The sequence below is a fragment of the Haematobia irritans genome, chromosome 5 (assembly GCF_050003625.1).
Source record: "Haematobia irritans isolate KBUSLIRL chromosome 5, ASM5000362v1, whole genome shotgun sequence".
NCBI classification, from domain to species: domain Eukaryota; kingdom Metazoa; phylum Arthropoda; class Insecta; order Diptera; family Muscidae; genus Haematobia; species Haematobia irritans.
This window is the reverse complement of record NC_134401.1, coordinates 107017640-107044386: the sequence shown is the minus strand read 5'-3', so window position 1 is coordinate 107044386 and position 26747 is coordinate 107017640. Positions and strand designations below refer to the sequence as shown.

Here is a 26747-nt window from a genome sequence, read left to right as displayed (position 1 = left end):
GTTAGCAACAATTTCTCAACATATTAGCAACAACTTTTCAAACTAAATTTCAATTTAATGCTTCAAACCTATTGGAAAATTTGTTGTAGGCAAGCAATTTTCTAGGCCATTTGAATTAATGTTGAATATGGAATTCACTATCAACAGTAGAATTCAACACGTTAGCAACAATTTCTCAACATATTAGCAACAACTTTTCAACCTAAATTTCATTTTAATGCTTCAAACCAATTGGATAATTTGTTGTAGGCAAGCAATTTTCTAGGCCATTTGAATTAATGTTGAATATGGAATTCACTATCAAATTGATATGGTGTTACATGTGAAAAATACTCATCCTTGTGGTTGTTGGGTTTATTCATAAAAATCCTCAAAGGCTGCAAATTTAACAAATTTAGATTGTTAAAAAAAAAATCCCGGTATCGCGATGTATCCCGTTCCGAAAATACCGGGATTTTGGGACGGGATTTATACCGAATGACAGCCCTAGTATTTACATATTAAAAATGTACGATTTTTTTCTGTGATTGTTTTCATATTTTGGATAAAAGTGTGTTTTCTGTTTGTTCGTTAAAGCTTTCCAGTACAAAGATGTCTTAAAACCCATTATAATGCTTCAATTTTGAAATAAACTAAAATTTATTATGACTTTTCGAATATGGAGGTGTAACTTTCCCAAGAGTTTGGTTCTGTATCTTATGCGCCGTCCAGCCTAAAAGTTTATCCGGACGGAATGTCTGTGTTTGTAAAGAAATTTACAGTGTGGCCAATCGCTAGGAATTGTCGGCGATGACATAATCGATAAATGCGATCGATCACATTAATAAGCAGCAGTATCGATTATGTCTTCGAGCATAACATATAGTGTGGCCATAACTTATAGTGTCGTCCGGATAAACCTATGGTCTGGACGGCGCAGTATTGCAAAATATTTTTCTAATGCATAATAGTTGAAAGTAATGCGCTTTACAGTTATTCCGGACGACAGTGCTCATGTCGAACATATCCCATATATTGTGCACATTATAAGTTAAGTCCGAAGGCATAATCGATACTGCTGCATGTGTATGGGATCGATAACACATTTACCGATTATTTAGTCATCGCCGACAAGTCGTATCGATCCGACACACTGTAAAGGGCACCTTATACGGTCGGATAAACCCTACGACACAACACGTTGCGTCGACAAATCCTCTAGTATAAGGCCATGTTCGCGTGTTGCGGGGACGTGTTGGGATAAAATCAAAACAACTTTGATTTTTTCCGGTTGGGAGGCACAAATCTTCACGTGTAAGGGGATGTTCGCAAAATATTAGCAAAAACAAATTTATTTTCATAATTAAAACAAGCATTTCTGCAATGAAATTAATGAGGGATCGCTAATTCAGCTTGGAATTTTTATTGTTTCTTCCATTTTTACTAAAACAAATGGCTTTACACCTAACTTTTCGTCCATCTTCATTGTTTGTGTTTATGCTTATTCTTATTTCTTCATGTTGTTATCATCAAAGACAATAAACTTGAGGAAGATATGAAATTGGCTTGCGTCATACCAAATGTTGCATTTACCATGTTAGTTCCATACATGTTTGTAATTTTTTTATTTATTTTTCGTTTTTATTTTTTTAATGAAAAACTTAATTTTCTTAATGAAACAATGTTAAATTTTAGGCTACAACAAAAAAATTACATTTTCCCCTTTATGGAAATTTATTTCGTTCACTAAATTTATTTTTATTTGCGTTTTAATGCTATGTCAATACTTGTCGTATACGCGTTTGGTTCGAGTATGAAACTAACACGGTAAATGGTTTGATCTCCTCAGTAGCCAATTTCCTATCTTCCTAGAGTTTATTGTCTTTGGTTATCATAATTGTTCGTGCAGTGTGAGGGTAAAACTTGAACGAACACACAACAAATAGGCGAACCTCTGTCGTAGTGTTTATCCGACCGTCTAAGGTCCGCTTAAGAATCTTTACAAACACCGACATTCCGTCCGGAATAACTGGTAGTCTGTAAAGCACATAAGACGACAATATTTATTGGAATTTTCCGTATTTGTGTTAAGTAAAATTTGATATTAAATACTAAAATGGCAACCCTACACACAAATGAAATTGATAATGCATTGAGGTTTTGCAAATCAGCTGATTGTTTCTTTTTTGTTCTACCTTGACTTTTGCTTTATTGTCAATTGTCTTCTCATCATCTCTCATCTCTATAAAGTACCCTTATAACCATTTGTCGAGCAAAAATTTTACTGTTTTCGTATTCATATTTCTGTTCTCTCTCTCTTCTTCGTCGAAGTCGGTGATGATTATGAACAACGAAAAGAAACAATTTCAATTGTACGAAGAAGAAGAACAAGCAGAATAAGTGAACGAACGCAGAAAAAAAGCTTCATTCAACTACGTGAAAGCACCAGCAGAACAAATAAAAAATATATAACTTCACAAAAGACGAAAATACTGAACAATTTGTGGTGAATACTTGTTGATAATTAAGGGACAAAAGTGATACGTACGAGTTTTAATTATTTTTTTATTTTTTATTTTTCCAACATCCGTCTGGCTGATTTTTTTGGCGTTGTCGCCATCATCGTCATTGTCGTTTTATTATTGCTCTCGGGCGAAAAAAATAATGTGAGCAAAATTATATGTATGGGAAGATTGCTTTGAGTTGAAAAAAGAAAACACACTCTTGCTTTTCATTTCACCAATATCGCCCAATTTTAGCGAAGGGAAAACACTATAACGCAAATTTTTGTGTGGTCATCTTACCACAACTCGCTCACTCCATCGGTGGGTCGGACGGTCGGTGTCGGTTCTGTTTAACGCAATGTGAAAAAATTAGAAAAATTGAAATTATTTTGTGAAATATTAGGAAAATCCAATAACCAGACTGACACAACCGTAGTCTGATGTTTTTCTTTATGTACTGAGCGTCGTCAAACTAAAAAATCGAAAAAAAGAACGAGTGACAATGATCATCACTATCCCCACCATTCAGACAACCCATCGTCATCATCACCAATGGCAGCAAGATCAGCCGCAGCAGAAGATTTGTTAAAATAAATGCAAGAACAACAACTGATATTGGCAAAATAGTTCACATTTGTGTCATAAAATTGTGTAGTGTAACATTAAAAACCATAGCGGCTTTGTTCGTTTCCTGAACTTGCTTTTATTTTTGGTGTTTTTTCCATTTGTGAACGGCGACGGACAAAAAAAAGTTATTTAATCAACCCAACGAAGAGAAAATACAAAACCTATCCCTGTTCTAAAAATGGGACTCCGTTCTAGCAGTGGGTGCATTGATTTCTTTTCTTACCTAAAATTTGCAAACATTTTTTTTCATTGACCCATAAATGGTGTTAATTTTCTACTATTCTCTTCCGTAACAAGTTATTGTTTTATAAATTATTTATGTTTTCTTCTTTTTGTTTGTTTGTTTATCTCCAGAACCAATGACGACGATTCGTAAAAAATTGGTTATTGTTGGCGATGGTGCCTGCGGTAAGACATGTCTGCTGATTGTCTTTAGCAAAGATCAATTCCCTGAAGTCTATGTGCCCACTGTCTTTGAGAACTATGTGGCTGACATTGAAGTAGATGGCAAACAGGTAAGTCTATCTTTTTTGAAGATCTTAAATTACACGAAAACACCAGAATACACTAAATTAAATCAAACCAAACCTAACCTCAATTTTATATATGGTCACAATTTTCGTCATTTCCTGATAATCGCCAATTAATTTCCCACCTCTAATATTTGACCATATTTTTTGTTTTCTGTCAAATAATATACTACGTGCCTTACCTTTGTTTTGATTTCAATTTCTTATTCTTTGTTTTTTTTTTTTTTTTGTATGTCTGTGTCATTTTCTTCATATTCTTCATTCCATATTTCTTTTGCTGTACCCTACTCGCCATATGACGAGGTTTCGTTTAGTTGTGGTCTGTTATTTTTTTGTCTATATTTGCTGAAAATTTCTCTGGGCCAATGAAGAGTATGCCATGATCTCGTTGTGCCGTTTGTCACAATTTGTTGGCCTCCTTTTCATCTAAAATACAGTGTTTGTTACAATCTCGCCAAGAGTTGTATTCAGAAGGATTAAGAAAATAGGTTTGAAAAAGTGATTGTTGCTGGGGTCGGGGTATTCAAAACATGGAATGTGTTTTTGCCAAAGACTATTAATAAAGAAGACGTGAAATGGGCTTTGATAGTGTTAGTACTAGAAAACAGAGATTAATATCATACTTGTTGGAAAAGCGCTCCGAACTTACTGGTTTGATGCAGACAATTTTATTTAGCTATTTTCTCCAACATTTCACGCAAATTTCTGTGTCGGTTGCACTAAATTATTAATAAAATGTTTCACAAAGTGTTTTTGTTCGTTTATGAGTTAAAAAAATTGCTAAAATAAGCGAATTAAGTTTTGTTACGAATGCAAAATGAAAAGAGAAACCGAAAAAAAGTTGCAACGTCTCATGGAACATGTATGATATTAATCTCTGTTTTTTCAAGAAAAAGAGGAAGAGCAAGCTTATCTCATGTCTTCTTTATTAATAGTCTTTGGTTTTTGCTAAATTTTGCAATATAGATCTGTAGCAAAAATTTAATTAGGCTTCATTAGGGATTTTGTAGTGGATAGAATGTTTGTAGGAACTGTCCAGAACGAAGATGGAAGCGGTGGTAGGGTGATGTAAATTCAAGGGATTTTCTACGACCACATCTATATGGCCTCTGAAAAGAACAAAAATTGTGTTATATTGGCGAATTTTTGTCTTATCAATGAATGCTGGCTGATTAGCTCCATGACGGAGGACTTCTATTTCATAGCCGAGTTCGAAAGCCTTCTCTGTTTATGTTTTAAACGATTTACGGCCATTTTCATGTAGCTCCGTTAGACTTTAACTGCCAGTTAACAGAAAAAAAATTCAAATTTCTTTTCTCCAGTCAACTTTAACTGAAAATTTTTCAGCAATTAAGTTCCTTACTGGCATATGGAATATATAGACAAGGTGACAGATTTGTCCATAGTACAGTTTAAAATTTCGTTAGCAACGTAGCACTAAAGGAGCTTCATGAAAATGGCGGTTAGAGAAAAACGTTTTTTGTTTGTTTGGCCAAACTTGGAGCTGAAATTTGCCTACTCACCGGCGGGCGTATATCTAATTAAATTGAAACAAAGGTATTCCAAGGGGTTAAAAGATTAGTTTATAGTTTATTAGTTTAATAATCCATAAGCCTGATCATGATTCGTTAGGAATGACAATAACGGTGTTTTCTGTTTGTTGATTTATTAAAATGCTGCTAACACCCGTAAACCGAGCGAAATATGCAGCCGGGCGAAATCTCCAGCTTGGGGACGTAATCTCCAGCTTGAGGATAGTGTTGCCATATTATGGTTTTCCCCAAAATTTGGGGATGTTTTTCTCGTTTGGTTTGATTTGTAAGGGGTACATTTAGTTGAAGGATTTTTACAATGTCTATCTCCACTTTATGAAGTAGAACAATCTCAACCGAAATCGGAAACTTCTTGCATGAATTTGGAGAAAAAAAGAAAAAAAAGTGAGTTCCTAAATAGAAGAAGCATTCATGAGCATAACTTTAGCTTCCCTTTTCAAATGCTTCCATCAATGTTCAACAAAGTTAAAAAAAATTAACTTCAACAGTATTTTATTATGATAATATGATGTCATAATATTATACATACAAGTGAAATGATTAAATCATTTTGTTTCAACTATTTTGTACACTGCATCTACAGAAGCTTTAGAAAAATTACGACTCTTTTTAGCGAAAAAGAATTTTATTTTTGTTTATTTTTCTATTTCATAAACCGAATTTTCACTAATTTTTGTAATTAGTTTGACTTAAATCGGTTCAGAAGCAGTTCTTGTTGTTCGCTCTAAGACATCTTCATTGGAACAGTGATTTTGTTCTTCCTCCTTACACTTCTTGATTGAGGCTGATTCATTTGTCTACTCTTAGGAGCCGACGGACGATGTTGAGCTCCATAATGATATATAGGCTAGTTTGTGGGGATATTCCATGCTCTGAATTGATATCTAGGATTAGGATAAATGTCCCTTTTAGGGCATTTAGGAATTACCAGTTTCTTTTCATTGATTTTCAACGTTCGAATTATTCTTCTGTGGAGCCTATTCGTAAGATGTGCATTAATTTTAATTCAATCTATCATCTAGTGGGCATTGAAATGGTGAAGTCCAGAATTTTAGCATATTTCGATAACTAATACATTTGTATTATTGAATAACTTAATATTTGGTCTTGTGTTGTAATATGTCCGGTTGATGAGTCTTTCTCTGTAGCTTGTTAAATCCCTCCGCCTCCACCCCGCCATGCTCCAGATCATGGTGTGTACGTTGTCCCTACGTCATGGGGAAATTTTTGTGGAGTTTTGGAAAAAAAACTAGACCAACTTACGTTTTTTTCTAATATTTGGGGAAGGTTCGCCTTCATCAACGTGAAACGGGTGAAACGTCTAGACAAACGTTATTGGATTAAACGCAATTGTTAAGGTGTTAATACTGATTATGTACAATGGAAAACGTGTGAAAAGTAATTTTGAGGAATCACAATGGACCATAATGGTCTAAATGATCACGTAGTAAAAGTAATTTTTCAAATGAAATATGAATCGCAGGAATTAGTTTTGTAGAAATTCGGAGCAATTCCCCTGTTTCTGACATTACCGAAAATTTTTTTAATAAATCTCTGTGCAAGGGTAGCAACGACACCAACCAAGTATGGGCCCATCGAACCTTAAACCGCACATTAGATATGATAGTGTTTTGAAGACGTCAGATATCACTTCTGATATATGCAATAACGGCTAGCTGCCTGATAGGCAAGTTTACAAAACCTATTAGCGTAAAATACTGCATGAGCTGTCATGATGCGGAGGAAAAGGAATCAATTAAACACCTCTTGCTTGATTGTCCTGCGTTCAATGTAAGGCGTAAGCGAATTTTAGGGGCATATAACTTTAGATTAAAGGCAGGCCAGAAAAATGTCAACTTTAGTAGTAAGCTAATATTTTTGGAACAATCTGGTTGGTTAAAAAAAAAAAAGTAATCGGGCAGATTCAACGGTAGGTGGTTTTGTTAATGCGGCATCACAATGGACAGAACAGTCTAAGTGAGCTTGAACTAAACAGGGCTGCCACTTTAATCTAACCTAACCTACACTTGGTTGTCTGTGAGATAATTCCTTATTTATAGGCGAATTTCAATCGAACTGCTAGGGTTCCATTTAAATTTTGGTATAAGGGAACAAAAATAAATAATAACCGTCGAAAATCGCTTTTTCAAGTGTCGAAAAACGTTGACCCGCATGGGGGATGACCGATCAAATCGATTTTTTGAGTGCTCAAAAGTGCAGTTGTTTGAGCCGGTGTGTGACAGCTCGCACTGCGAAAAATTGAGACATATTGACTTTCGTATAAATGGGCTCGACCATACACCAAAAAGTTTTTTTTTGCGCTGGTTTGTTTATATCTTCTCAGAAATGGTGGGGCAATTTCTGGATGTTTCAAAACTTCCCCCAATGTAAAACGACCAATTTTCTCAGATATAAAAAGAAGGAGGTCCCTTGCCATTTCGAAGGTCACCATCTGTGATATCAAAATGGATTGAATAGTCAGTAAACCTACAAGAACGGCCTACCATTTTAACTAACATTACGCAGTAAGTCATATGATCAGAATCAAATCAAAGAGATCCCACGAATTAGTAAAAAGTCGAATTTTCGTGAATTGAAAAACTCAAATACCGACAATCAAAAAGTCGAAAGGTTCAATAGTCGACTTTTTGTTGCTGATTACAATTCATAGTTGAAAGATCAAAGAAATGATTGATGGCTTCCGTTTGAAAGTGAATAGTAACTTTACTCTTATTTAGGTAATAAATTAGTTTGTTTGCTATAAGGAATCTAAGGATTTAGCTTTTAACAAAAGTACCTCTTACTAAATTAGTTCAAAAGGAGCGTTACCATTAAGCCCAACTTGTATTGAAAACGGATCTACAAATCTTTAGAGTTTCAAAAGAAACCTACTTTCATTTGGGAATATAGTTCCATATGAAACTTAAATACGACCGATTTCAATTTATTTAGAAACCATGAATGTTATTCTCCTAATCTGAATAAATGGTATACCCTAGGCAAATATATATAATAAATTAAGAAGTTTTCTATACATGGAGGAAATTTCCAATTATGTATGTCAATGCTTCCAGATGATGTGCTAATTTTAGGTGATGATTGATTCTAATAACTGACTATTGATTAAAAAGAACTACGCTGTATAAGAAACCAATTTGTTCATATTTTTTGTGCCTGATCAGAAATTAAATATTATTAAAACTACATGTCTGAAAAAAAAAAAACAATATCTATCTTATCCATTACTATAACTGGACAAACTTCGTTCGTTCATCCAAACAAAAATATGAAAATTTTATGCGAAAAAAATTCTTCCATAGAACTGACTGACGATGAAAACAAATTGAAATTAAAATACAAAATGAAACAACCATACATACACATCTATGTACATACTTATGGATATTAACTCAGCAGCAATAGCAGCAGATACATAACCATAGCCATAGTCACAATCGTCAAAGCGAGTCAAAAGAGTCATATGAAAGCACTTTTAATAAAAACAAAATATACAAAGAAGAAAAAATAATAATAACAACGACCATAACGATGGTGGTAGCTGCTACAGGATGGGGACAGTATGTTGACCGGACGGGCGGGCAGCTATTGAGAGACTAAAAAAAATGCGCAGACAACTTTATATTCAAATGCGGTTTTTAGCGTGACGTTTGGAAAGCAGAAAAAAAACGCCCCAACGAAAAGATCGTACCACCAACTACTTTGTACTATAAACGTTTATATGCAAGAGCTGAGGAAGAAGATGATGGCATAAATATTGCAATTGCTGTTACTCGAGCGTTTTGTGAAGGTGGTGGGTCTACGATCACATTATATTCTTCAACTTTGGAAGATGTGCGTGTGTGTAGACGCATTCATTGAGAAGAAACCAAAAGATGTACGTAGTACTATGTCTGGTGTTGTGTCGCATATGTTATTAGCATTTTGGTGCACTTGAAACTTAAATGAGTTACAAATGGAAATTCTTGAGAAAGAAAAATAAATAATATATTTTCTATTGGATGTGATACATGGTTATCGAGGTCTTGAATATTTTGATATTGAGCGTTCCATTTTCATTGATGAACATTTTGCAAAAACCTTAATAGTTTGTTTCGAATAAACATAACATGAAGTGCTCCGCCAAACTTCCCAATCAAAAAACTGAAAGAATATCCACAAAAAAGGGTCTTGTATTAACATAGAGTCATAAAATTGAAAATGAAATAAGCTTCAAAAATGTAAAATAACGCAACAAATCATTGAATAAAATCCCAAGAATTAAATTAAATCCAAGCGTGCAAGTCAATGCATGGTTTTAAGCTAAGATCAAAAACAACAAAAATTATTGAAGAGAAACCAACAATAACAAACAAAACGAATGAAGATAGAGGAAGCACGCTCAAAAACAAACCCAGCCAACTACATTCAAATCGATGATTTGAGTTTGGCAAATGAAAAGAGATATGCTTGCAAATTTGTTTAGGCAGTAGCCGACTAAAATTTCATATCTATAGATATGAATTCATATCTATATATATGAAATTTTGACAAAATTTCTATAGAAACAAAAATTTTGACAAAATTTTCTATAGAAACAAAGATTTTGACAAAATTTTCTATAGAAATAAAATTTTGACAAATTTTTCTATAGAAATAAAATTTTGACAAAGTTTTCTATAGAAACAAAAATATTGACAAATTTTCTATAGAAACAAAAATTTTGACAAAATTTTCTATAGAAACAAAAATTTTGATAAAATTTTCTATAAAAACAAAAAAATTGACAAAATTTTCTAAAGAAACAAAAATTTTAACAAAATTTTCTATAGAAATAAAATTTTGACAAAATTTTCTATAGAAATAAAATGTTGACAAAATTTTCTATAGAAATAAAATGTTGACAAAATTTTCTATAGAAGTAAAATTTTAACAAAATTTTCAATAGAAATAAAACCTTGACAAAATTTTCTATAGAAATAAAATTTTGACAACATTTTCTATAAAAATAACATTTTGACAAAATTTTCTATAGAAATAAAATTTTGACAAAATTTCCAAAATTTTCTATAAAAATATAATTTTGACAAAATTTTCTATACAAACAAACATTTTAACAAAATTTTCTATAGAAATAAAATTTTGACAACATTTTCTATAGAAATAAAATTTTGACAAAATTTTCTATAGAAATAAAATTTTGACAGAATTTTCTAAAGAAACAAAAATTTTGACAAAATTTTCTATAGAAACAAAAATTTTGACAAAATTTTCTTTAAAAACAAAAATTTCGACAAAATTTTCTGTACAAACAAGCATTTTAACAAAATTTTCTATAGAAATAAAATTTGACAAAATTTTCTGTAGAAATAAAATTTTGACAAAATTTAACAAAATTTTCTATAGAAACAAAAATTTTGACAAAATTTTCTATAGAAACAAAATTTTTGAAAAAATTTCAATAAAAACAAAAAATTTTACAAAATTTTCTTTAAAAACAAAAATTTTCTATAGAAACAACAATTTTGACAAAATTTTCTATAGAAATAAAATTTTGACAAAATTTTCTATATACATGAAATTTTGACAAAATTTTCTATAGAAACAAAAATTTTGACAAAATTTTCTATAGAAACAAAAATTTTGACAAAATTTTCTATAGAAACAAAAATTTTGACAAAATTTTCTATAGAAACAAAAATTTTAACAAAATTTTCTATAGAAATAAAATTATGACAAAATTTTCTATATACATGAAATTTTGACAAAATTTTCTATATATATGAAATTTTGACAAAATTTTCTATAGAAACAAAAATTTTGACAAAATTTTCTATAGAAACAAAAATTTTGACAAAATTTTCTATAGAAACAAAAATTTTAACAAAATTTTCTATAGAAAAAAAAAATTTGACAAAATTTTCTATAGAAATAAAATTTTGACAATCCCCGTTATAATTTAAGAAGAACCTTATTGTTCCAATTCAAATTTGTATTTTATATTTTATTTTTAAAATATTTTGAAACAAATTAAAATCTTATTAATAAAAATATTGGGTGATATTTTTTTATTTATTTCTATTTAATTTTATTAAAAAAATTATTGAGATTTTTTATTTTGTTTTAATAAACATCAGGAGCCATTGATATATTATCAAAATTATATTACAATATTCTATATCTATCCCGTAGCCCGATTTTTTATCTTTCCATTTTCTCCCCTATATGTATAGTATGGTGAACTTCACAATAGCTCTCTCATCTTGCATATGCTGATATTTTGTCATTATTTACACTTGAGTCATAATGAAATTCCACAAAATTTTTATCTCAAAGACATACGTTAACAGTGTGTGGCATAATATAAACCATTACGCTTTTCGCTCTGCCTCTCCAAACCCATTCATGTGAACAATGATGACGGTATAGGTGATCACTTTTAACATATTTTGTGTCCAAAGAGGGGGTTAAGTTGGAGCTGTTGTTATGTTGATAGTAAGAATATGGGTATCGATAGCCACCAAACACTCCACTTCACTCATCGGGCCAATGATGGGTATATAGGTAATGTTGTGTTGTAGGCATTGGACTCGAAAGAGTCATTCATGTTCAATATATTATTATTATTATAATCAATATCGCCTATTATTCAGTATTCAGATTTTGTTTTTACTTACAATTAATAAAACCGTTCACTTCATAGGCGAGATAACTTTTTTTCTCTTTCTCCCGTTTGAGGTTTTATTATTTTGCTGTGGAGGTATTAATCATATTTTTAAAAATAGTGATAATAACATTGGTTGATTAAGCTTGGCAAAAACAAATGTATGATTTCATTCTTAACAGTCAGAAGTGCAACTGTAAAATTTTATCGGAGTTTAGGGGGAAATGATTTAACAATTTATTATTTATAGAGGTCGTTAGCTTTAGGTAGATAGAAATCAACTTGACCACTTGAAAGGCTATATTTGACTTCAAATATATAAACGGGGTGAGAATGAGCTAAAAACGCCGATAAACAATGTGCTAACTTAGGTTAGTTTAGACACACTTAGACTAAGGCCATTGTCACCTTGTGGCATAGAACCTGTTACCCATAGATTAAAAAATTTCCTATAGAAATAAAATCTTGACAAAATTTCCTATAGAAATGAAATTTTGAAAAAATTTCCTATAGAAATGAAATTTTGAAAAAATTTCCTATAGAAATGAAATTTTTGAAAAAATTTCCTTTAGAAATGAAATTTTGACAAAATTTCCTTTAGAAATGAAATTTTGACAAAATTTCCTATAGAAATGAAATTTTGACAAAATTTCTTAATAGAAATTAAATTTTGACAAAATTTCCTATAGAAATGAAATTTTGACAAAATTTCCTATAGAAATGAAATTTTGACAAAATTTCTTAATAGAAATGAAATTTTGACAAAATTTCTTAATAGAAATGAAATTTTAACAAAATTTCTTAATAGAAATGAAATTTTGACAAAATTTCTTAATAGAAATGAAATTTTGACAAAATTTCTTAATGGAAATGAAATTTTGAAAAAATTTCTTAATGGAAATGAAATTTTGATAAAATTTCTAAATAGAAATGAAATTTTGACAAAATTTCTTAATAGAAATGAAATTTTGACAAAATTTCTTAACCCTTTCACTACCGAAATAAACCTAAGGATAAAAACGTTAATTTTTCTTCTGTTTTTACTTGTACTAACAGCATATACAACAAAAATTGTCATTTTGAAAACCTACCTCAATTACTTCAAGAGCTATATGAGCTTGTTCTGAAAACTTGATTCTTGAATTGTGACCAAATGGCCTTACGAAAATAAGCGCTATTTGGCCTATAATATCTTTCAAACTGTGAGAAAAAATACAAAAAAGAACCCGTAGAAGTATCAGCTATAGTTTTAGTATAAATGTCCATTTACTAGAAACATACAGTACAAAAATTGTCTTAAATTTTCGTATTTTTCGTTTATTGTTAAATAAGTTTATAAAAATGTATTTTAGATCTCACTATTATTGAAAATATGTATAGCTTATTTAGATTAAAGCCTCTACTTTAAAATAACATCGAGAAATAAATCGAAACTAAGTGGGAAAATAGAATTTGGTGTATTTTTCGAATGTCCTTCTAAGTGGACATCGGTAGTGAAAGGGTTAATAGAAATGAAAATTTGACAAAATTTCTTAATAGAAATTAAATTTTGACAAAATTTCTTAATAGAAATCAAATTTTGACAAAATTTCTTAATAGAAATGAAATTTTGACAAAATTTCTTAACAGAAATGAAATTTTGACAAAATTCCTTAATAGAAATGAAATTTTGACAAAATTTCTTAATAGAAATGAAATTTTGACAAAATTTCCTATAGAAATGAAATTTTGACAAAATTTCCTATAGAAATGAAATTTTGACAAAATTTCCTATAGAAATGAAATTTTGACAACATTTCCTATAGAAATGAAATTTTGACAACATTTCCTATAGAAATTAAATTTTGAAAAAATTTCCTTTAGAAATGAAATTTTGAAAAAATTTCCTTTAGAAATGAAATTTTGACAAAATTTCCTATAGAAATGAAATTTTGGTTTTTTTTTTGTTGAGTTTTGATTTTATTCAATCAATTTTTTATTCAATCCAATATTTTGAAAAAAATTCAATTTCTTTAAAAAAATCTTTAAAAAGTTTTCGTATTATTTCATACTATCAATGTCCATTGGAGTAAGTTCTCCATTTTTGTAGAAGTAGTCCCATGTTGGTGCATAGGAGGAGTCATGCATTCATTCGAAGAAAGACATTTTCTTCACACTAACCACAAAATTTTGCCCGAAAGCTCCAAAAAAAAAATTTTTGTAAATTTGGTAGATTTGTGGCAACCGTGTTCCAATTGGAAGTTGTTCTATAGGCACAACTTTAAAAGCACTTTCAAAAATGTCCTCCCAAAGATGTTCTTTATTTTAACTATACAGGAAGTTCTTTTAATTCAATTTTTTGGGTAATTTTAACTTTTTTTGTTTCAAATAGCTTAAAAACAGATTAATAATTAACTAAATTGTACAATTTATTTAATTTTTGTCGAAAAAATCCACTCTAGAAAAATTGCCAATTTTTGAAAATATTATTTTATTTATTTATTTAACTTAACTTATAGTAAATATAAGGCAAGTATAAGGAAAAGAAATAGCATTAGCTACAAAGGCCTTCAACTAAACATTTTAATAAATGAAATATGAAATAGAGGGAACCAGTGAAATTTTGATTTAATATTGAGTTGAATTCATTAAAAATTATAAAAATTCTCTGAATTCGGATCACGCCTGAAGAAGTGATGCAAACTCACTGCAGGTTGTTGAAACGATGAACATCCAATTTTGCACCACCTCCAGATCCAAAAAGAACATTTTCACTACTTTTTTGACGACGCTTTTTTTTTTTTTGCTGGGATGTAGTAATACGCTTGTCCCGCATAGCATCGTCCTACAAGGGAGATACATCAAAACATGGACCGAATTTAACAGTTACATTATAATCAAATAACATCTAAAGGGTGATACGGTCAAACTTTGTTCAAGGGAAAACGCGTGTAAATCGGTGAAATCGTTTATTTAAAAAATCAATTAAATTTCTTTTTCAAGTTCAATTAGTATAAAATTCAGGAAAAATATTCAGTTAGGCTTTCGCTTTTCCAAATCCGAATTGCCGGGCCTCACGCTTGACACCTGCCATCAGATTTTGTACAGCCACCTTGTCCACCTTCTTCGCCGCAGAAAGCCAGTTTGCCTTGAACTGCTGCTCGTCCTTAGCAGTTTTTTTTGGTCTTCTTTAGGTTCCGCTTGACAATAGCCCAGTATTTCTCAATTGGGCGGAGCTCTGGCGTGTTGGGAGGGTTCTTGTCCTTGGGAACCACCTGCACGTTGTTGGCGGCGTACCACTCCATGGCCTTTTTACCGTAATGGCAAGATGCCAAATCTGGCCAAAACAGTACGGAACAACCGTGTTTCTTCAGGAAAGGCAGCAGACGTTTATTCAAACACTCTTTCACGTAAATTTCTTGCTTGACAGTCCCGGAAGCTATGAAAATGCAGCTTTTCAAGCCACAGGTACTGATGGCTTGCCAAACCAGATATTTCTTTGCGAACTTTGACAGTTTTATGTGCTTGAAAATATCTGCTACCTTTCCCCTTCTTTTTGCCGTATAAAACTCCTGTCCCGGAAGCTGCTTGTAGTCGGCTTTGACGTAGGTTTCGTCGTCCATTACCACGCAGTCAAACTTCGTCAGCATCGTCGTGTACAGCCTCCGGGATCGCGCTTTGGCCGTCATATTTTGTTTATCATCGCGATTTGGAGTCACTACCTTCTTGTAAGTCGATAGTCCGGCTTGTTTTTTGGCTCGATGCACGGTTGTAGATGATACACCCAGCTTATTTGCGGCATCTCGGAGAGAGAGGTTAGGGGTTCGCGTGAAACTACCGGCAACTCTCTTTGTCGTCTCAGCGGCTTCCGGTTTTCGATTTCCCCCCGATCCAGACTTCCTGGCTGTCGACAAACGTTCCCCAAACACTTTAATTGCATTTGTAACGGTTGATTTGGCAACTTTTAGCGATTTTGCCAGCTTTGCGTGCGAGTAGCTCGGATTTTCGCGATGCGCGAGCAAAATTTTGATACGCTGCTCTTCTTGCTTGGATGGCATTTTGACAACTGAAGAGTGAATTCCAAAATCAAAATAGGAGCAACATTCTACACACACACACCTTCAAAATGAAGAAATACGTCAAGTTTATATTGACCAAATTTTGACCGTATCACCCTTTAGAATCTAAATTTTCGAAAAATCGGAACAAAAATCTCTCCGTCTATATTCCTATAACTGGGAATTGAAGCCCCCTCTGAACAAGTTTGCCATTTTAGGATATTCTGATTTCAACAAAAATATTAATGTCGCCTCGTTAGTTATTGCACGATCCTTTTCTATGCGATGGGGATCAGTCATTGATGTGTTCCCCATTTTATAAGGCTCATCCTTCGAAGACAAGTAGTTAGGATTCTTGCTAATAACAAAAACAAATTATATTTTATTCCTCATATATATACGAATTCACCTTTGATTTGGCTGTATTTTTGTTCCGATCGTGATAAGAGTGGTTAGATCAATTCCTAGAATTACGTTGAAAAATTTAATGAAATCACCAATGATAATAATTTCCTACTCGGCCAATTAGCTGCAATCAATCATTGCAAGTTTGTGGTTATTTTTAGAATCAAAACTAAGACCCAATTCTCTTGGATTCTCAGTCATCATCATTGTATATGGGCCTATGTGTTCTCATAATCTATTTTGATTAGCATATGTGTGCTCCAGAAAAACCTTCGCTTATTAAAAAAAAACACACACACAACAACAACGGCAAAAACTTTTGCATATTAGTATTTATTTTTTGATAAGATTGGTTTTACTTGTGGTTGTCCACACATTATATTAGACTTTTTTTAGTTTTTTTGTTTTTGCGAAGTTTGTATGATGATCAGAGTTAGTGGTGAGTAGAATGTATGCTTAAAGAATATTCTTTAAATTTCCTATCGCAATTCTTTGGTGTTTTTTTCTTCTTTTTTTATTTTTAATTCTCTTATCCAATGTTTTGGTCAAATTTAATGGGTATATTTGTGTTCTCTCTTTCCTGTCACTGGAAATACATTAGAGGTCTGTTTGTGTTTTACTTCCTATCCAGCTGGCGAACGACCGAATATCCGGCATGTTTTCTATATTCTATTCGGGGTATTAGCTTTAGTTTTTCATTCGGTCTATAATTAATATAGAATTAAAATAGAAATGTTATCTAACATAAGGCTCGAAATCTATTAAAATTTGATTCGAAATGCCTTATTTATAATCAAATAAAGTTGAAGTCTACACACAAAACATATTTTTTGTCTCGAATCACGAAATTAATTGATTCAATTAATTTTTAATGGAAATGTCTTCAATCACAGAATTGATCCAATTAAAAAATTAATTGATACTATTAATTTTACTGATGATTGATTTTTGTCTCAATTACAAAATTTGTTCAATCAATTAAATTTTTATATCCTCCACCATAGGATGGGGATATATTAACTTTGTCATTCCGTTTGTAACACATCGAAATATTGCTCTAAGACCCCATAAAGTATATATATTCTGGGTCGAGGTGAAATTCTGAGTCGATCCGTCCGCCCGTCCGTCTGTTGAAATCACGCTAACTTCCGAACGAAACAAGCTATCGACTTGAAACTTGGCACAAGTAGTTGTTATTGATGTAGGTCGGATGGTATTGCAAATGGGCCATATCGGTCCACTTTTACGTATAGCCCCCATATAAACGGACCCCCAAATTTGGCTTGCGATTGCTCTAAGAGAAGCAAATTTCATCCGATCCGGCTGAAATTTGGTACATGGTGTTAGTATGTGGTCTCTAACACCCATGCAAAAATTGGTCCACATTGGTCCATAATTATATATAGCCCCCATATAAACCGATCCCCCGATTTGGCTTGCGGAGCCTCTAACAGAAGCAAATTTCATCCGATCCGGCTGAAATTTGGTACATGGTGTTGGCATATGTTCTCTAATGACCATGCAAAAATTGGTCCGCATCGGCCCATAATTATATATAGCCCCCATATAAACCGATCCCCAAATTTGACCTTCGGAGGCTCTTAGAGGAGCAAAATTCATCCGATCCGGTTGAAATTTGGTACGTGGTGTTAGTATATGGTCTCTAACAACCATGTAAGAATTGGTCCATTTCGGTACATAATTATATATAGCCCCCATATAAATCGATCCCCAGATTTGTCCTCCGGAGCCTCTTGGAGGAGCAAAATTCATCAGATCCGGTTGAAATTTGGAACGTGGTGTAGAATGTGGTATCTAAGAAACACGCACGAATTGGTCCATATCGGTCCATAATTATATATAGCCCCCATATAAACCGTTCCCCAGATTTGATCTCCGGAGCCTCTTGGAGGAGCAAAATTCATCCGACCCGGTTGAAATTTGTAACGTGGTGTTAGTATAAGGCCGCTAATAACCATGCCAAAATTGGTCCGTATCGGTCTATAGTTATATATAGCCGATCCCCAATCATACAAAAATTGGTCCATATCGGTTCATAATCATGGTTGCAACTCGAGCCAAAAATAATCTACCAAAATTTTATTTTTATAGAAAACATTGTCAAAAAGTTATTTCTATAGAAAATTTTGTCAACATTTTATTTCTATATAAATTTTTTTCCAAATTTTATTTCTGTAGAAAATTTTTATCATATTTTAATTTAATAGAAAATTTTTTTGCAAATTTTATTTCTATAGAAAATTTTTTCCAAATTTTACTTCTAACATATAGAAAATGTTGTCAAAATTTTATTTCTATAGAAACTTTAAACTTAATTATATACGTATTTAATCGGCCTTTTTAGTTTAATATATACCACGTATGGACTATGTGGTATATATTACGGTGTTAGGAAGTTTTAAGATACCTTGCCATCGGCAAGTGTTACCGCAACCCAAGTAATTCGATTGTGGATGACAGTCTTCAGTAGAAGTTTCTACGCAATCCATGGTGTAGGGTACATAAGCTTCCGCCTGGCCGAACTTACGGCCGTATATACTTGTTTTAATTGAATGTCGTTTAAAACTCGATTAAAACTTTAATTGGAAAAATTTTCGTGAAATTTTTTTTTGTGTACTTAAGGTGGGTTTGGAAGTGTAATGTGAAGTATTATGATGGATTCCGTACATTAAAAAGTAGAGTTGATATATTCTTAATCTGGATGAAAGCTTAAGGTTGGTTCAGCGAAGAAAAATGATCGAGAAGGTTCAGTGGTTAAAACTAGAAGTGCCCATATGTAATAGGTACTTTTAGTTAATGTGGTATCACAATGGACTGAATAGTCTAGGTTAGGTTAGGTTAGGTGGCAGCCCGATGTATCAGGCTCACTTAGACTATTCAGTCCATTGTGATACCACATTGGTGAACTTCTCTCATATCACTGACTGCTGCCCATTCCATGTTAAGCTCAATGACAAGGGACCTCCTTTTTATAGCCGAGTCCGAACGGCGTTCCACATTGCAGTGAAACCACTTAGAGAAGCTTTGAAACCCTCAGAAATGTCACCAGCATTATTGAGGTGGGATAATCCACCGCTGAAAAACTTGGTGTTGGTGGTGTTGGTGTTCGGTCGAAGCAGGAATCGAACCCACGACCTTGTGTATGCAAGGCGGGCATGCTAACCATTACACCACGGTGGCTCCCTCTGAATAGTCTAAGTGAGCCTGGAACTTAATCGGGCAGCCACTTTAATCTAACCTAACCTAATCCTCAAACTTTGGCTCTCCATGCACAAACTTGGAGTGCAAGATTCTTAAGATGTGCCAAATATGGTCATTTATTAGTAGTACCTTTAGAGTAAGTAGTACCCTAATTTTTGTAGTTAAGGAAAAACATGCAAATCCCTCAAAGGGGACACACCGTAAAAGTCGATTATTCGATTTTGGTCACTATTAAAAGTCGATGAATGCAATTTTGGTTACCATGAAAATTCAATTATTGGGTTTGTCTTGGTTTTCTTAAAATTAAAAATCATATTTGAATATTACAAAAATTTGACTTCGATTTTTCGACTTGTTTGTATTCCTAACACGACCCCCCGAATATAGCACAAATATTCGTTTCTTTTTTGTTGTCTTTATACAGAAATAAAATACCCCGCCGAACCAAGCAAACACTATACAATATCAACCAAACAAATAGTTGATGTTGCTTTTGTCATCGAAAAAAAAAAAAAAAACAGCGGCCACCACAACGACGGTGATGATTAATAATTATGGTATTTCCTCTTTTAATTGCCATCATTCCAGAAATATAACACTGAAAGCAAAGGGGATTTTGCGTGTTCAACAATTTGTTCTATTTCTTTTCTTGTTTAATATTGTTTTTTTATTTTTTTTTATATGTATCTATATTCTGCTGCTTTTGTTTTATGTTTTTGTATTGTTTACATTTTGGCAAAAACAAAATAATGTTTTGTTGCCTGTTTCTTATCGCTAATGTATTTCGTTGTTCCACCAATCGCAGACAAAACGACTGAAAATCAATCAGCAATTGATGTCGTCATTCATGCCTGCGCTGTAGTATTAAACTTATTGCTCTTTTTTTGATTGTTGTCATAAGGGGTGATAGAGGGTCAATCTTTATAGTGGTAGCTTAAAAATTGTATTTCTGCCAAGTGGTGAAAAATATATTGTTTTAACAATCTATACTATTCCTAGTAAATTTTTATAAATCAAAAATAAAAAATTGCCTTGAGTCTATTAGAAACATAAACGCTGCCCATATCAGGGTTGATAAAGGGTTTGTGCTTTTTTTGTACATTTCGAATGCCAAAAGCGCCGTGGCACGACCGCGAGCCATTTGGTAATTTTTTCTCTTGATTTTGGTAGATTTTGCAAAGAGGTATTTTTTTTCCATAAATTTTCTATAGAAATAAAATTTTGTCAAAATTTTCTATAGAAATAAAATTTTGTCAAAATTTTCTATAGGAATAAAATTTTGTCAAAATTTTCTATAGAAATAAAATTTTGTCAAAATTTTCTATAGAAATAAAATTTTGTCAAAATTTTCTATAGAAATAAAATGTTGACAAAATTTTCTATAGAAATAAAATGTTGACAAAATTTTCTATAGAAATAAAATTTGGCATTTTCTATAGAAATATTTTGACAAAATTTTCTACAGAAATAAAATTTTGACAAAATTTGCTACAGAAATAAAATTTTCAAAAAATTTTCTATAGAAATAAAACTTTGTTGTTGTTTTTTGATTTCGCTTAAAACCATGCATTGACTAAATTACAAGTGTAGCTTAACCAACAGAGGAAAAGAATGTTTGTCAAATTTATTTGGGCAAAGCCCTATAGACTGCAAGATGGTTGGATGGACACACGTTTCGGAATTACCACTTTCCTCATCAGCATCCTCTACTTGCAGCAAAACTATCAACCAATTATCAGAATAAATTCAGGCAGTTCATTAAACCAAACAATGACCACACTTTAACCTTCCGAAAAAAGGTTTTGCATGATAGCCAGCCGGCTTATGACGAAATAAATTCGTACAAACATATCTCTTTTCCTATGCCACTGTCAAATCATAGATTTGAGTGCAGTTGGTTGGGTTCATTTTGAGCGTGCTTCCTCTTTCTTTCATTCGTTTTGTTTTGTTATTGTTGGTTTTGTTCTTTAAGGCCGGTATGCACCTCTAGCGAAATTTTCGGTAGCAAAAATTTATTTAAGTCTACAACAATAAAACAGGGCTGTGTACACAAATTTTAAACCAGCTAATCGCTTTTAAAAATTGTTAATATATGTTCCAAATATTCCTCAAATAAATTGTTTATTATTTACAGACTTTTTAAAACTTTTACGCACCAATGATTGTAATAAATTAAATGTTTGCTGCCAAAATATGCTTTTGACAACCCCGTTATTTTCATTAGAGGTGCGTACCAGCTTACGAAATTGAACGCTACCGAAAATTTCGTTAGCATAAATAGCAATGCATTTCTTATGGGAATGAAATTTTTCGCTAGAGATGCATACCGGCCTTTAAGCATTATTACAATTTTTTTTTAGAAAATCTAAACAAAAATTGTCCAAATCGGTGTAGATTTAAATATACGTATACTTTTACAATAGTCTTGGGTGCCACCGTGGTGCAATGGTTAGAATATCCGCCTTGCATACACAAGGTCGATTCCTGCTTCGACCGAACACCAAAAAGTTTTTCAGCGGTGGATTATCCCACCTCAGTAATGCTGGTCATTGAGCTTAACATGGAATCGGGCAGCACTCAGTGATAAGAGAGAAGTTCACCAATGTGGTATCACAATGGACTGAATAGTCTAAGTGAGCCTGATACATCGGGCTGCCACCTAACCTAACCTACAATAGTCTTTCAATTTGATATTATCTAATTTTAGCACCTTTGGCTTCGAAAAGTACATTTTAAATAGATTTTTAGTACTTTTTCGTCAACATCATTTATCATCCCTGGCCCATATATGTAATCCATTACCTGATACATATCGCAAGGCACAAAATATGACTTCTATACCTTTTTTGCCCTTTTCTCTCTGTATTCTTTATGCCCATATATACTAGATCGAAGATCGAAGGAAATTGAATTTTACGTCTCTCAATTTCCATAAAAAACCGCTATCAGGAAATCTAAGCTAATACCTAGATCTTGTGTTCGGTAGAATGACCATCCATGGTGGAGTGTAAATAATGGGGAGTTTTGAATTTTTAAGCATTTGTAAAATTCGAATAATTTGAAAACTTGAATATGTGTTTTTCCCAAAAATGAAAAAATGGACTTTTGGATTTTTTTTTTCCAAATTTGGAAATTTGGATTAGAAAATTTGGCAAAGTCGGCTTTGGATTTTGTAACCATTGAAAAGTCTACTTTTGATGTCGTGACTTTCGATTTTTTTCAGAATTTTTACAATTAAAAAGTCGATTGTCGGTTTTGTTGTTATCCCTAGTATATAAGACTTTTATTTTATTTATTTTGTTTATTACATTTACAATAAAATTATAAATATAATTGTAAGCTTTGACTGCCAGGGTCTTAAGCTTGTATAAGATTTAATTTTGTCTTTTGTTTTATTTTCGATATACCTTAAAAGCATAAGATCCACTATTAATATTAATTTCTTTTTATTTATTTTTCTCTCTTTTAGGTTGAATTGGCCTTATGGGATACAGCTGGTCAAGAAGATTATGACAGACTTCGACCACTTAGCTATCCAGATACAGATGTAATTTTAATGTGTTTCTCGGTGGATTCACCGGATTCATTAGAGAATATTCCTGAGAAATGGACCCCAGAGGTTAGTATACTAAATAATATCGTTACGTCGTGACTTCATATTGGTTTTAATAAAATATACAGATACAAATTTTGTCATTCGTTAGGAGATAAAATCATTTGTAAATTTTTTTAGTCTGGATGTGAGCTGGATTTTAGGGTCGAAAAGGTCTATTGCCATAACAAAGGAGAACAGAATATATTGATAAACAGACGGATAAGAGCGACTTAGGCATAAGGGTGTTTATTTGATGAAACTCCATCTCAGTGATGCCTTATTAACATATTGAATTTAGCTGCCCTCCGATACTCTATTTTGTCCAATACATCTGAAAGCACCAAAATATTTCCAATTATAAAGTTGATTGCAGCTGAAAACTTTTCCAATTAAAAAAATCAATTGCAGCTAAAAACTTTTCCAATTAAAAAAATCAATTGATACAATTTTACCTTTTAGTCAAACTCGTAAGACTAACGGCCATTTTCATGTAGCTCCGTTAGGCTTTAACTGTCAGTTAACAGAAAGTAAATTGCAAATATCTTCTCTCCGGTTAACTTTAACTGAACAATTTTCAGTTCCTAACTGGATTATGGGATATATAGGCAACATGACAGATTATGTCCATAGTACGGTATTAAAGTTTGTTAGCAAACGTAACACTAGCGGAGCTTAATGATAATGGGAGTAAGTCGGTTAAAAAAATGAATGAAATTTGTTTAATTTTTAATTAAAAATTTAATTGAAACAATAAATTGTTTAATAAAACTTGTAACGGCCGTTTTCATGTAGCCCCGTTACACACAAAAAAATAATTTTAATCACGAAATTTATTGAACCAATTTTAATTGAAATGTCTTCAATCACCAAAGACAATTAAAACATTAATTGATACCATTAATTTTTGTGCATAGCAAAAATATCACCAATTTTTTCCAATTAAAATTTTAATTGAATTTTAAAAAATATTCAATTACAAATTTAATTGGTTCAAAAAAAAATTATTGAAACAAAAACCAATCACAGCAATTAATTGTATAAATTATTTCTTAATAAAAACAATTCATTTTTCAATTGACTTTGTTGATGTGATTGAAGACAAAAAAATAATTTTTCCCGTGAGATTTATTATTAATTTTTTTTTTGAATCAATTAAATTTTTAATTGAATATTTTTGAGACAAAATAAAAAAAAAAATTAATTGGAAATATTTTGGTGAAAAATTGTTTTGTGTAGGCTTTAACTGCCAGAAAACAGAAATTAAATTACAAATAACTTTTTTCCGGTTAACTTTCGTTGAAAAAAAAAGATGAGGGAGTGGAGGGAGACTAGACCTTAAAAAGGTTTGTTCTAAATACATCAAGTGGCAGGTTTTGAAACATCCCTTAACTACCCGGCATTAAGAGGCGTATAATATTTCAAAATTTCCCCCAAAATTTCCTCAACTTTTCTTTGTTGGAAAAGTTTCAACACTTTGTTATGATCGGCCAGCACAGATAACGGGACATGGTTAATTGGATTATGACAGGATACACAAGACGACTTGCTAAAGACACTAGGCGTCTGTTAACTTCTTGGTATTAGGTTGGCTTTTTGTTTTTATAATACCACAGATCACTAAAGGCAATTTCGACTCTAATAAAAAGTGTAACATTTTTAATTCATATATAGAGGATGAATTTTCTATAATTTTGTAACTAGATTATATAGATTGAGGGGAAACGAGGGGGACAACATATTTCCGCAGAAACGAAATCATGCAAATTGATGTACTGCATAACAATTGAACATTTATTAAACTGCAAATTTTCCTTTTTATTTTTTAGGTCAAGCATTTTTGTCCAAATGTCCCTATTATTTTGGTCGGTAACAAAAAGGATTTGCGAAATGATCCCAATACAATTCGGGTAAGTTACCTCAAGCTAAAATGAGATATACTGTGTTTTAATTTGAATATTTTTTTTTTATTATTTTTTTTTTTAGGATCTTTCAAAAATGAAGCAAGAACCAGTTAAGCCACAAGAGGGTCGTGCTATGGCTGAAAAAATAAATGCCTTTGCTTATTTGGAATGTTCGGCCAAGTCCAAGGAAGGTGTACGAGAAGTTTTCGAGACAGCCACTAGAGCTGCATTGCAAGTTAAAAAGAGGAAGAGGACCAAATGCCATTTGCTCTAAAAAGAGTTGAGCAACACAATAACAATAACAACAACAGCAGCAGCAAACAAATAAACAAAACAACAACAACTACAGCAACCATATTTTTATAAAACAAAAATCAACAACAACAACAAAAACTACAAGAACATACAAAATTTTACTTCTACAACCCAAAACAGCAACAACAATAATAATAAAAAACAAAAAATACACACAAAACTACAACAAAAAGAAAACAGCACATTTTTACTACAACAATAAAAAGAAAAAAAAAAACAACAGAAGAAAGCAACAAAAATTGATTGAACAAAACAAAAAATACAAACACCTACACACACACATAAATATACATAAAAACCAGGTTTTATACGTTCCACCATCGCAGAAATTAAATCACATCTACAACAACAACAATTTTCGCTAAAGGAGAAGTAAATTTTTTTTTCTTAAAAAACCTAAACACACACACAATCAACTAAATTAAAAGGGGAAGAAGAAACAAAAAATTTGTTCTTTTTTTTGTTTTTTTTTTTACGTTAAAGTTTTCGTAAATATTTTATATAATATTTTGAAATTTATCTTTACCTTTGTGGTTTATATACTTTTACATTTATTTAAAAGCAAACAAAAAAAAAGAAATGTTTTAAATTTTTATTTTTAAGCTAAGCAAGGGGGTCATATTCAAAAATAATATATCAAATAGAATTTATACATTTATTTAAACAATAATAAGAAAACAAATCCATTTAAACTTTTTTTTTCGCAAATCTCTATAGAGTAGTTAGAAATATGAAGAAAAAACAAACACGGCACAGATTTTCAATTCAAGGAGTATGGAGTGAGCTCCACATGTGATAAATTTCCACTTTGTTTTATGCATTCAACTCATCCAAAGCCAAACACGTATTGACTCAGTGCCACAGAAGCAAGCGTATGTATGGATTGTTATATTTTAGCATCGTTAGTTTTTGTCCAATGTTTGTGTAAATTTTAATTTTTACAGTGAAAAAAAATGGGAAACATTTTAATTTTCAATTTTCGCCTGAAAATCATGTGCGACCTAAGATTATACTCACAACGGGGGTTGTTAGTCTCATTTCTTCAATTGCATCGAATGTTTTTAAGGTTCCTAGTGATAATAAGTGGAGGGGCTTTGGCATAAACCACAGTCTAGGAAAGCAATACATACGGCTACCTCAATTTTAAATTATAAAAATTTTCAATTGAGGTAGCCAAAATAAATACACTTTCCATGATGAGTTTTAGTCACGCTGTTCTGTGCTTTGAAGAAGAGTGACACGGAATTAAAGGAAATTTTTGCATTTATACCATCCTCCAAAAATTTCGAGGGAAACTTGGAAGAAAAATAATAGAAAAATAAGATTGATGGATGGTTGGGTTCATGTTCTACCAAGTGTTGCATTTATGGCGTTTTAAATTTGTTTGCTTTTCTTGAGAAACTTTTCAAATTCGAAGA

The 26747-nt window shown here is 31.9% G+C and overlaps 1 protein-coding gene across 6 annotated transcripts in view; it reads left to right on the top strand.

Moving 5' to 3' along the window:
* The window catches only part of LOC142238725 (ras-like GTP-binding protein Rho1), a 29101-nt gene extending 3080 nt beyond the window's left edge, over positions 1-26021 (top strand). For 2 of the 6 annotated variants that reach the window (XM_075310436.1, XM_075310434.1), the window contains exons 2-5: positions 3465-3625; positions 22988-23137; positions 24940-25020; positions 25097-26021. In XM_075310436.1, coding sequence (XP_075166551.1) covers positions 3470-3625; positions 22988-23137; positions 24940-25020; positions 25097-25288 — 579 coding nt within the window. In that variant the 5' untranslated portion in view covers positions 3465-3469 and the 3' untranslated portion in view covers positions 25289-26021. Of the gene's footprint in view, positions 1-2348; positions 2646-2755; positions 3308-3464; positions 3626-22987; positions 23138-24939; positions 25021-25096 lie in introns of those variants that run through there. The other 4 variants (XM_075310438.1, XM_075310437.1, XM_075310435.1 and 1 more) reach the window with 4 other exon arrangements.
* Positions 26022-26747: the final 726 nt, after the last annotated feature.